This window comes from Lemur catta, chromosome 10, assembly GCF_020740605.2.
Source record: "Lemur catta isolate mLemCat1 chromosome 10, mLemCat1.pri, whole genome shotgun sequence".
Classification (NCBI taxonomy): Eukaryota; Metazoa; Chordata; class Mammalia; order Primates; family Lemuridae; genus Lemur; species Lemur catta.
In genome coordinates, this window is record NC_059137.1 from 9,397,501 (window position 1) to 9,410,360 (window position 12,860).

Here is a 12,860-nt window from a genome sequence, read left to right on the forward strand (position 1 = left end):
TGGCAGCTGTGGTGACTAAATAATCCATATGGCTCTGAAGAGAAGTTATGGTTTATTGGGTCTAGAGTCACAGCTACAGTAGTGGAATTCAAACACTAGAACTAAGCCCCAATATGAATGCCTTACCCAAACCCTCTCCCATCTGACCATACACAGGGATCATAATTAGGCCAGCGTTTTGCTGCAATTCTTTCTCTATTGATGATTTATAGAGGCTGAAGTTCCATATTTAAGGGAACCTTAATCTTTTCATAGGCCCAGAGAAGTTCTGTCCTACTTACTCTTTCCCCACTGCCATTCCAGTATTCATTCATGCATTTCTCCCCAAAATACAGAAAGTATCACAAAGTAGCTTTGTAGAGAAAAATAAAAGGGCCTGGCAACCACAAAAGTCAATCTCAGAATCTAGTATGAAACTCCATCTTCAATCTGAAAATTAAATAATACACTAATTTTACATATGAGATATATGCTGAAATAAAAATTCCACAGGTTGTGTAAAGGGCAGAGTTTAACCACTAATTGTAGTTGTTTCAGCTTTTATAGATTCAAGTCAGAATCTTAATGCTCAGTTAATATAGTCTCTGGAAGCCCAATTCAACAACTTTTTCCTTCCTTCCCCAGTGAATACCCTTATGAAGTTCTGTTTAGTGACACTGGTGCACAAACCCACACACAGAAGTTTACACTTCTGAAAAGAGTTGACTGATAACAGTTCACTAGCCATGTTGCTGAAATTATGTTTTAGGAAAAAAAGACTAGATGACACAAAATTCTTAATATATTTTTACATAGAGTACAATAAAAACTTCATATTTGGTATCTCCAATTAGGTCAATTATTATAATATTTAGAAAAATTCTGTAACATTACATTTAAATAATCATAGAAAGGAAAAAATAATCCACCAATGTTCTAGAAGCTTCTCTAGACCCTTCAATCAATTTTATTTATATGCAAAACCAAGAGAAACTAAAAAAAAAAAAAAAAAAACAAAGCTCCTCCTGATGCTAAAGCTCTCAATTTACTGACAGGCAAATGGCTTCATGCTGCCACTTAATCTCATTTCTTGCATAATGCCCTCTAATTAGCATATCAAAGTGAATTAATACTTCTAGGGCATTAGCAATGGGGAAATCTGCTCCAGGCTCACAATAGCAGTTAAGAGAGAGCCAAGAAATCCTCAAAAACACCACAAACCACTTTGCATTGCAAAACTGTTCAATTTATTTATCCTCTCTCTCTAAACACTTTTACCGCACACTGTTTTACTACTGTTCACCAAACAAAATGATAATTGCCAAAGTTACCAGCATCTGTAATGCCTGTTTAGAATCTTAATTTAGATTATGTTGCAGATAATTCCTATATGGAACCATTTGTTCTATTATAAATGTTAATATAGAGACAGTGGAAATGTTGACATTTTCAATTAGTTAATTTGAATTTGAGATAAAATTTTATGGGATTTTAAAATTTATGAATTTTTTAATGTAAAAAGCCACCTGCTGGACTCTGATGCCTAAGAAATATGCTTTGAAAACTGATATATCACATAAAACAAAACAAACAACAAAAAAATCATTTTGCCATAACATATGTGGCGTTCCCCCCAAATAATGGTTTAAACATTGTGAGGAATCATCAGCATTAAAAGGATTACATAACAAGTCCTCATTAATATGATCACCAAAAAAGTCATTTTTCAAATAGCTGAACATTTTAAAGCACTTAAATTGAAAGAAAACAAGAAATACAAAACTTTGAACAATTATTTTTATCCATAATTATTTTTAATTGTTTTCAGTACTAATCTGTTAATATTATGTAGATATAACCATCTAAAAGAATGACATGCCAATTCAACTTAATACATTCTATCACACCACTTTTTTTTTTGCTAGACACTTTCATGCCCAAACAAACTACAGTTACCATTAAAAACTACAAACATATTATATTTATGGAATATATCTGTGAAAAAATAATAAAGAATTCTGGTTGCAATTGTGCCTAAAAATGGGATAATTAGAATCAAGTGTTGAAGATCAATGAAATTTATTTTCTAGTATGTTCTGTGCCTGAAAGTACAAAAAGATGGTATATTTTTTCAGTGGCTCATTCAAGTACTACTTATTAATTTATTTACTAAATAACACTATCACCCAGCAGTAGCAGTGATTTGTTTGTCTGATTAACTTCTATAACTTTTTAAAAATAAAATCTATGATAGCCAGTTCTGAAAAAGTTTGACCAATTTATATAATTTACATAGTGATGTAAATTATTTACCTTCTTCAGACTTACAGAGTCAAATGGCCTACAGAAGTAAAGCAAATGCTTGAAAAGGTCAACATGGTGGGGGCTAATGTGCAAGCTTTGTTAGTCAGTTACTACCTAAATCATGCTGATTACACTGATAAATGGCCAAAACACAAGCCTGCTGAGAAAAAAATAAAACATTATTCTCATACTGTCAATATTGAACTAATAAATATCTAAAGATGTTCACACATACAAGAATGGGGGGAAATAGTCTAAATCCTTATTTAACTTGATGGGTTAGTGCTGATGTGTTAAGTATTTATTCTGAATAGACACCTCAAGATAAGAGTATAAAATAAAGTGATGACTGATTTAAGGTGTGGTTCATGAAATGCAGTTTAAATTCTTACAGCCCCACTTCTTATAATTTAACTTCATCCTATACTAAGTCGCCATAAACCATCAAAATACAAATAAGCCAAATAAGATGTTAATTTAAATCTGCCATGGAAGTAGCCTTTTCCAAAATTTATAAATTGAAATCTAAATGTACAAGCAAAATTAATTAAAACGGAAAAGCATACAGTATGATCAATGTTCATAGGTATATTTTATGAAAGCCGATAAACCAGTGTGCTGTTTGGGGTGAGTCAGGGCCTCCTTTGCCAGTGTATTAATACACTTTTGATTTGGAATAAAATTATGTAAATTAATATAATAAAATAATATAGTAAAGTCCCAGATAAAATACCAAAACTACACAAGTCTGTAATAAAATGAGGTTCACTAAAACTGATGCACAAAAGAATTATTTGCACAGATCAAGTTAGTATTGACAAGAGGGTGTCAATATATTTTTATTGGGAAGAAAAAGAAAACAAGGAATAGGGTTAGAAAATTGCCCCACATTTTAAAGATAGTACCTACAAGATATTTTAGATCTTTAGATCATGAAGTTCTAAACCAGTTTGGCAGTAAGATTTTTTTTCCAGGTTTTGTATAAACATATTGTACGTATTATTTTATAAGGATGGGAGAGGAGGAATACTGAAAGTTAGATAAAACTACATTCTTTCACATCCTCCCTCAAAACTAGCTCCAGTAAGACATACAAATCTACAATGGGGAAAAAATTGATAAAACATTCTTAAACTGCTTTAAGGAAAATATATTTATAAAGCAATATAATTTATGACATTTCCAAGATACATCGACTTTGTATTTTTCCTGTTTAATCATTTAATATTTCTAATGTAAACAGACCATACTATCTGTCTGAAATTAGTATGAAATTTAAAACATTAAAGATCACTAAAATTTGCTTCAAAATAATTTTGGGAGGGTGAGAGTTACAGAGAAAACAAGATTGGCCAATTGTTGCTAATTGCTGAATGTTGGGCAATGAGTTCATGGGGGGGCGGTTCAATATTCTCTTCTCTCTACATGTATTTATGTTTAAAGTTGTTCATCATATGGTTTTGAAAACTAGAAAATAACTTCATTAAAACACAAAAAGGAATCACGTATGGGATAGTATATTTCTTTTTAAAACTTGGAACAAATGGTAATTATTTTGGAAATAGTATAAGAGCAACTTAAAAGCACAGGCAATAAATACTATAACATTTAGACTAATATATACAACAATTTTCACCTTGTTTTAAATTTTCACTTGAAAAAAAACTTTGTTTTTTTATATATTGACGGTTAATACAATTATATAGCACTATACAAAGAAAAATGTAACAAATTTTACACTGAAGCCTTAAAAAGAGAAAACAGACCAGAAAACGAAGACTCCAGTGAGCCTCTAAACCTGCAGGTTCAGAATTAAACAGAGAGGTGTTGACTGAGAGTACTGCCTTGTCCCTTTGAAAGCTAGTCACACTTATAGCAATAAAGATCAAAGGTTTAATCTCACATCATATACTAAATGCATATAAAAACTCATTTGCAAGCTACATTCTTGATCTAGTTTTGATATCTAAAATTCTTATGACTCTTTCTAGGGAGGGTTCCTTTAGAAGTAAAGCATTTTTACTAGTCATTTTCTTCTTCTCCTTAAACATAAAAAATACTTCAACCAGCTCAACCAGCCAAGCAGGCCTTTCTCTTCCCCTGCGGACACCTCCTGCAGTAGAGAAGTTCATTAAGTTTTATGATCTCCCCAAGTCAGTCCTGCTTATAAGCCTCACAAAGGCTACAAATCTGGCAAACCATCATGTATGCCATTAGACATTACTAGTAAATGAACGCTATTTAGGGTTTGTGGTGGCAATAAATCAGAGTTTGGTTGGCAGCTATCAACATGGACTGTTTTAACCTACCGTTTAAAAAGGAAAAGGTTGTGTTGATTTTTTCTAATATATAACATTTTTTCACAATATGATTCAGATTATATATGAAAATACTAGATTTTCATTAAAAAAAATGAATAATTTTTTTCTTGAAAAAGAACCACTTTCTTCTTTCAAACTCTCATAATTAGGGTGTTTGGCAAGAAGGTAAATTTTTGAGGATGAAATATTTCACAAAGGAAAGCACTTCAACAGTCAAGATTACATGGCCAAAAAGGTGAGGAAACACACCAAAAGAAGTATGCAGATGAGCAGAATTCTTTGGCATCAAGGATATTTAATAAGAGATAGATGGTAAAATACGGCTTTAAAAATCAGGAGAAAAATCTTAACATACCAACAATTATTTTACTGGTTGCTTCCTTAGTTTAAAATGAACAAATATCTTGATTTTAAAGCCTATAACTTTACAGTTGCTTTCAAAAGGCACAAATATCACATTTCAACATTTCTTCCCCAAAATAACTGTATGATAAATTTTACCAAAAAATATATTTTCAAGAAAAAGAATCTTATAGTGAAAGTATACTTTCCTTACCTCTGAACAAGAAAATAACGTAATTGTAGTAGATTACCCATTTATATGTCAGAAGGGAAAAATACATTTTCATATCTGGTAAGGGGAAAAACAGATGTTTTCCAAACTAAATCCCCCATGTGCATCAAAACTGGCAGCATTCACTGACTGATCAGAAACCTCAAAATCTACTGGCAGATTTACAAATACATGGAATTTTTTTTTAATGATTTTGTCTTATTTTAGAAGAAAAGCACAACTGAAATAACATTATTTACTTAAGTGACAGTTCACCCCCAACCCCTCCATTATGCAGAATAGAGTCATCACACAATGTTCTTGTTTTCTATTCACAAATGACTAAGTAAACTTTCCCTAGATTATAAAGAATTAATCTTTGGGTACTATATTATTAGATTAAATAAAATGATTTAGAGAAAAAGCATTGTGCAACATACAAATATTCTACAATGCTTATAAGTTCATGTTTCTGAAGCGTGACTATGGAAGCAGATGGGGGGGTGGGACGTGGAATTTGCTGCCCCGCTTTCTTTGCTTTGGTAACACTAACGTCTCCACAGCTGTTTTATTTCAAATTGAGAATTCTGAGTCTCTCTCGTTCTCAGACTGGTTTTGGAGGATGAGGTGAAGCTATGGGCAGGAGGGGAGAAAAGAGAGGAGAAAAAGAGCTTTACCCCCATCAATCACTCAGTACTTAAATCTCATCCCTCTCGAGCTTAAAGAGGCTAGCAGGAAGATGCCTCTGCCCAGACAGCAGCCTTTACTCTTTGTCGGCTGTTGGCTTTTTACAAAAGAGATAACATATAAACTTGGATCCGCTGGCCAAAGCACAAAAAGAAGATTTAATTTACAAGTTATCACTGAAAGCCTCAGAAACAATTTCGAAACACAAAAATTTCTTTTGTCAGCTACCTCTTGCTTCTTAAATAGCAATAGCCCTATCAAAGCTCTCCCTGCCAGTAATCCCAGACTCTGAAAAGACTTGTTTCTTTTTTGTAACTCACCTTTGACATGTGGTTGACTATACTTTCCTTCAGAATGGTGTAACTAAGTCCTGTGCAAATAAGCAACTAGAGGACTTATGCTTCCTAATTGAATTCTGCCTGCTGCTAAGTGTCTAAACATGAAAAGCAGTTTACTGGGTTTGGTTCTCAAGCTGGCTAGGCCAAAACTTAAAAAAAGCAAAAAAATAAATACAAATCAAGAGGAGGGGGTGAGAAGGGAGAAGTATCAAGGCCCTTTGCCTAGTAATATAAGACTGTATAAAGTTGAATCAATCTTAATATTCACAACATAGTCAATACCCCAGTGCTTAGCTGTCAGCAGAAACTGAAGTGGAGCCCTGATAGCAAGACAATCCTTGGACATTAAGCAACATAATTTACTGAGAATTGCACATTTTTAGGCTTCTAAACTAAGAATCTTCAAGATTTAATGCTGGATGTCTTGTTTTATAGTCAGATAAAAATTATCTACCATTTTAAATCACAATGCTGTCTAAAGATAGCTAAAAATCAACACACAATAAAGGTTAGTAATTTAAAATGCCTATGGTTTTCAAAATGTAAAATACGTCTTTAAAAGAATCACTCAGCTTTAAGAAACCATTCATGCAATGTGAATGTACAGCAGGAAATGTACTCTTTAGGCTCTCTTATTATTTGCTGTTAATTGTGGTTTAGCATATATATTTAATAGATAGCAATAGCCCATCATCTTTTCTTGATTACTTTTAGGATCAGAATAGTATTGCAAAGTGAAAAATCTGTGTACAAGGAAAGCAACTCGCATATCAACCTAAGAATTATATACAGTGTGCTATTATTTGTACACTCAATTTAAACACAATCACATCTAACCTTTTACATAGCATCACTTCGATATTGCTCTATCTTGGACTTTAACTTTTCTCTTTTGCCTCAACTTAAAAAATGGCAACTTTAAAATACCATATATCCAATACACACATAAAATCAACTGTAAAGCTTGTTTAATGCACTTGTTTGTCATATAAAGGGAAGATAATGCCAAATTCAAACTAAAACATCTAAATTAAATCTCTACTTCAATTTGAGCCATTACCTCACCTCAACTAAAATATCTTCACTTAAGAAAGTCTGACAAGAAAGTTATATTGAAATGAATTGCCAAAAATTTGCCTAATATATACCTGTAGTTTTCATTCCAGGGCTTCGGCAAAACCTGTCTTGTCATATATTTACAGATTTGAACACTTCAAAATTGTTTAACCTGCATCTGTGGACCTTTTTCTACTTTAGCACAGTTACAAGTGTAATGACCTCAAGATATAAAATTTAATAAAAGTATTAGTAGATGTAATACATTGCATATGACTACACAAATCACTACCCTTCCTTGATTCTTAAAAGTAATCTTCCCATCTAAAACACTAATTCAAACATGCTACTGGAGTCTGTTCAATTGCATCTATTCTTCTATCTGTGGAGCTGAAGCTTAACGCTAAGTAAAACAAAGTTCGGGCTATGCTTCTCCCGGGAACTCGGTCCTGGCATCCAGTCTCCCGTCGCTTCTTTTAAAAACTGACAAACAAGGCGAAAGGAGACGGGAGAGGGCGGCTGGTGCTCCTGGGGCCCCCTCCCCACCTGCAGCCAGGGGCGGCCGCCTAGGGACGGCGACCCAGCCCTATCCGCACCTACACTTCATTTTACACCACGAGCGGAATTGAGAAATCGACTCCTGATTTATTGCAGTTTTTTCTCAAGATCAGGACGTGCGAAGGAGAGAATGATCAAAGATGGCGGTGCCCAAAAGCAGCAGCTCTCAACTGGAGAGTCGAAGGAGTAGCTCCGACCCCACCTTGGGGGTCTCCAGGCCCACTGCGAGGCGCAGCGTCTTACCTGTTTTCTCTTTAATCTCACACAGGACGCTGAAGAGCGCGGGTTTCATTCTGTGACAGTTCAGGGCATGTTTCCTAAAAAACAAATACCAAAACACAAAGGTATTAGCATCACCTATGGAATAATATGGCGCCTTCCTTTAAGTTAGACCCAAGATTTAATTTCGGCCCCCTATTTTGGAAAGCTGTTCTGAACCATGGGAAGTCAACAAAAACTCAAGTTGACTAGTTCGCGGCAGCCAGCAAGCCCGAGAGGCGAAAGCTCCAGCCGGAGCGAAGCGGACGACCCCTCTGTCCGGCAGGCAGCAGCCTCGGCGACCGCAGACGCAAACCCGCGCGGGGAGCCTCGCTCCGGGGGCAGGCGGTGGCCACCCGAGGGAGGAGACGGGCGCGGAGGGGCTTCCCGCGTCCGTTCTCCGTAGGGGGAGCGGGAGCGGCGCAGCCGGCCGGCCGACTACGGCCAGCGGGCGGATGACAGCTCGGCAAAGTTTGCAAGGCGGCCCTTCTTCCCCAAGAACTTGGCCGCCCGCAGCCAGACCCGCCAGGGAACCGCCCATCGCCCCGCGCTGGGCTGGGGCGGCCGCCCGCACCGCGAGGTCGTTCCGCGGCAAAGGGGAGCCGGCACCCGAACTCCGGGCCAGTGGAGAAAGTTGCACTTCCCTCCAGCGCGGCCCCGGGCCCTGCTCGGGCGGCGCGCACGGGGGTCCGGCGGGAGGTTTAAATCCGTGGGAAGGGGCCGGGCTGCGAGGACAGGACAGGGGAGAAAAGAGACACAAAATCCGCGCCGCACCAAGTCCGTCCCGAGCCCTGAGAGCAACTTTGCCGACTCCCGCCTGAGAAGGGGGGCGCGGGCAAGTCCCCCAGAGGCCGGGGCGGGCGGCCAGTTTTCGGAGAAAGTTCCTGGCCAAGGGCTGAGGCCCCTGCCCCGGGCGCCACCCCGGGCCCCGACACTGCCGCGGGCCCGACTCCCGCACACACAAAAGATGCTTAATGAGACGACACCAACTTTGCTTGCGCCTCGTCCAAGCTCTGGTCGGTGATGGTCATGATCTGATGGAGGATATCGCCGATGTCCTGCTTCCTGCCGTCGCCGTCCGCCCCTTCGTGGCCGTGAGGGGGAGGCGGCAGGGCCATGCCCCCCTGCACCGAGTGGCCGGCCAGGTTCACCCCGGCCAGAGTCTGCAGCATCCTGGATTGATCGTCCATCCCGCCGCTCGCGGGCGGGAGCGGGCGGCGGCTGAGGCGAAGGCTGAGGCGGCGGCGGCGGCGGCGGCGAGGGAGGAGAAGAAAGAGAAGGAGGGGGAGGGGGAGGCGGCCGCTCGCTCCCCGCCCGCGCGGGGAGGGGGCGGCCCGGCCGGCGGGGCCCGCGGCTGAGGCGGTGCGGACCGGCGCCCGGCTCTGGCTTCCGCCGCCGCCGAGGCTGGGGAGAAGCGGCGGGCGGAAGAGCCGGGCTCCCCGGCGGTGGCGAAGGCGGAGGCAGCGGCGCCCCCTGCCCTCACGCGGCCGCCGCGCCGCCTCCTAGCCGCCGCGCGCCCCGCTGGGCGGCCCCGCGCAACTTGCTCCTCAGCGCCGGCCGAGTTGCCGGGACGCCCGCGGACCCCGTGCCAGCCTGCGCACTCCCCTCTCTCGGCCGCCGCCGCCGCCGCCTCCGCCGCCTCGGCCGGGCGGGATCCAAGCCCCGGCGGCCCCGGGGGAGGGAGCGGCGGCGGCGGGCGGTGGCGTAGGAGGAGGCCGGCGGGCGGGCCGCGGGGAACGAGGGGGGCCGAGGAGGAAAGTTTGGGAGCTGGCGGGCCGGCGCGGCGGGGGCGCGGAGCCCGATGGAGGGCCCTGGCGGGCCGCGCGCCGGGCGGACAGCAGATTGATGGGCCAGGAGAAGTCGCCGCCGCCACTGCTGGAGCCGCGCACCCAGCCAGCAGCCGCCGCGGACCGGGCTCGAAGGCCGCTCGGCTGAGGGATTGACAGGCTGCCAGTGCCACTCACTCACTGCGGCCCCGGCGCCTGGGGGGAGGGGCGGGGGGCGAGCGGGAGGGCGGGTAAGCGCTCCGCGTGCCCCGCCCCCGGGGGCGGTGCGCTCACTCATTGGACCTTGCGCCTCCCGCCGCCGCCGCTGGCACCGCCCCCGAAGTTCAGCCTGCCCCCTCTGGCCTCCGATTCCCGGCGCCCGAGAGTGCGCCACCGGATCCTCACGGCTAGTTCCGTCCTCGCCCCGCGGGATGCACCGCCCGGGCCCGCAAACGTTGTGCCCTCGCCCCGACCCCTGCTCCCTAGTGGTAGCAATCATGGGTGCGGGAGGTTGTGTATGGGACAGGGGCAACTCGCTCCAAAGCCAGTGTATGCTATCCAGCGGCGCCCGTGAGCTTCACGCCTCGGACAGCGCCTGGTGCACTTTCCCGCTCTTCCAGTCAGGAGGTGGTACTCTCAGGGTACCAGGCAGCCCATGCCGGGCCAATCGCATCGCCCTCGGAGCCGAGTGGGGCGGGACAGAGGCAAGAAAGGGCTGTCCCAATTGGAGCGTTCGAAAGGTCCTGGGCAGAGGCGGGGAAGGAGCAGAGGTGGGCCCGCCTCTCCCACGGTCGCCATAGTAACCGAGCGGGCGCTGCTCCGAGTTGGCGCCAGTGCTGGGCCCTTGCGCTGTCCCTCAAGGAGTGACCAGTTAAGGTAGGAGCCTGTTGTCTGGCATGCTTGAAGTCAGAACTGAGCGGAACTGAGTGTCATACACTTTCCCTTGAAAGGGGAACAGAAAAAAATGTGTCAGAGAGAAGTGGGTCCGGGAGGAGGGAAAGTGCCTAAACTCCAGGACTGATTTCAAGGTTTACAACACTTTACATACTCTGCGACTCCTGGTAATCCAGCGACTACTCCTTAGGCAGCGTTTGCTATTAGATGGTTCCAGATGTGCCCAATCTGCAAAAACAAGCTCTTTATTACAAAGATACATTTGTTTAGGAATAGACTGGATTTTACTCATCACCTTAGCTCATCACTGTGGGTCATAGAATGTTAGTGACGCCAGCCACAGATTTTCCTATCTGTAACACCTCTTGTTCTATTGTACTCTGTCTACAAATAACTAAAGGCTCACATTGTTTTGGAATCAGGACTTCCACCTCTTGTGGAGACTTGAGCTTGCTCTTAAGCTATTTCCCAAGCAGAAGCTTCAACGTGTTTTCCCCATGTTAGATTCATGGAGCTCCCCTGGATGAGTCCTTTGGATGGGTGGTTCTGAAAAGTCTTGTTCCTTCCCCCAACTCAGCAAGTTGTCTTACCTGAAACCAAAAATAGGGGTGGGTGTGAGGATATGAAAAATGGCTCTTACGCTGCAGGGTTTAATGTAGGACAAGCAGTTCTTTAAATGCCAGATGGATTCTTGGAATGAAGCAGGCTACTCAGTTCCAGGTTCTTTCCTTCATATGTTGTGTGTACTTTTAAATACTCCCCACTGCAAAGCTAATAGCTAAGCTTACAGTCAGGCAAGCTAAAATCCTTACAAACTGCACAGCTGCTGAGGAGGGAGTTCCAAACCATCCACTCTGCCTTATTTACCTCCAAAGAAGAACCCCCTTCATGTTCATTAATATTCCCTGCTCTTCTATAGCCCATTGATGTGTCAAGTTTCTAATTCTTCTTTCAATCCCCCATTATGGGTTACTCATAGTCATCACTGATTGGGTTTTTTCTTCATTCTTAGCTTGTTTTTCAAAGCTGTCGCCAAGTCCTTATACATTTTTGCCTAAAGGAGCAAGAGCAAGCAGACAACCTTTCATAATTCTCCAACATTGAAGATGCAAAACCACAGAATTCTAACTGAAAGATGCCTTAATCTCCAAGATTTCTTCCAGCTCTAAAATTCAATGATCCTGTGACTCACTATTAGGCCTCCTCCCTGCCCTCCTTCTAGACTCATAATCTTGACTAATCAGTCACTAGGATGAGGCTAATTAGCAATGGGGATTTATGGTTATTTCTAGCCCACTCCAAACAATGAGTTATGTAAGCAAAGCAACATATATAAAAATGTAAATAAAATTAAAGAAACACTTAAGCAAATAAAGGCAATTGGGAACTATGGGCTATGTAAACAAACTAAAACATAAAAACATAAATTAGAATTAAGAAAACAGTTAAGCAAATGCCAGCAATTAGGAATAAAACAACTTGTTAAATGTCTAACAACTGCAGTTATTTTATGGTACACACCTCTAAACCCATGGTCATCCACTGATGTGGAAACTTGATACCATAATTCTGCATTCAGTGATTGAATTAGATCAACCTTCTTGGGAGGCTTCTCTTTTTGTTATTGTCAGTGAGTTGGAGTGGAAGATTGAGGGTCCTAGCTAGGATTCCCTCACAGGCTGATTGACAACTGCCACTGATTTAAAGCATAAATTATTTTAGATTGGTTAACAAGTCCCAAGAAACAGTGTCAATTAATTGCAGATGCTCCAAGATCTCTTGTGCTTGTGCCAGTTTCTCATGTAGGATGTTGCCTTATCTCCACTCAGCAATCTGAGTCACAGGTTGTGGCTTTCACAGATGATATTATAGAATAGAGTCTCCCTGAGTACTTGAATCCACCTTTGCTGTTTCTAAGGCAGTGATTATTAAAAAGTCAAAGAAAATGAAATTTACTTTTGGTGAACGGACATCCATGTAAAGTTAACAGTGACAAAGTGGTGAAAATCAAGTAGGGGATCGTTGATAGCCATTCTTTTCCATGAGTTTATATTAACATCACCATCACCTCTATCATCAATGTGCTGATTATCACATCAGATTCCATTATCTAGCCCTTTCTATTGGCAGGATACTGCTCAGTGTC

General features: G+C 42.4%; 1 protein-coding gene across 2 annotated transcripts in view; it reads right to left on the reverse strand.

Annotated features, from left to right (window-relative positions):
- PBX3 (PBX homeobox 3) overlaps positions 1-9,351 on the reverse strand; it is a 204,728-nt gene extending 195,377 nt beyond the window's left edge. The window contains exons 1-2 of one of the 2 annotated variants that reach the window (XM_045562085.1): positions 9,045-9,351; positions 8,040-8,113 (exon numbers count right to left, since the gene is read on the reverse strand). In XM_045562085.1, the coding sequence (XP_045418041.1) occupies positions 8,040-8,113; positions 9,045-9,244 (274 nt within the window). In that variant the 5' untranslated portion in view covers positions 9,245-9,351. The remainder of the gene's footprint in view (positions 1-8,039; positions 8,114-9,044) is intronic. The other variant, XM_045562086.1, reaches the window with a different exon arrangement.
- Between the last annotated feature and the right edge of the window lie 3,509 nt (positions 9,352-12,860).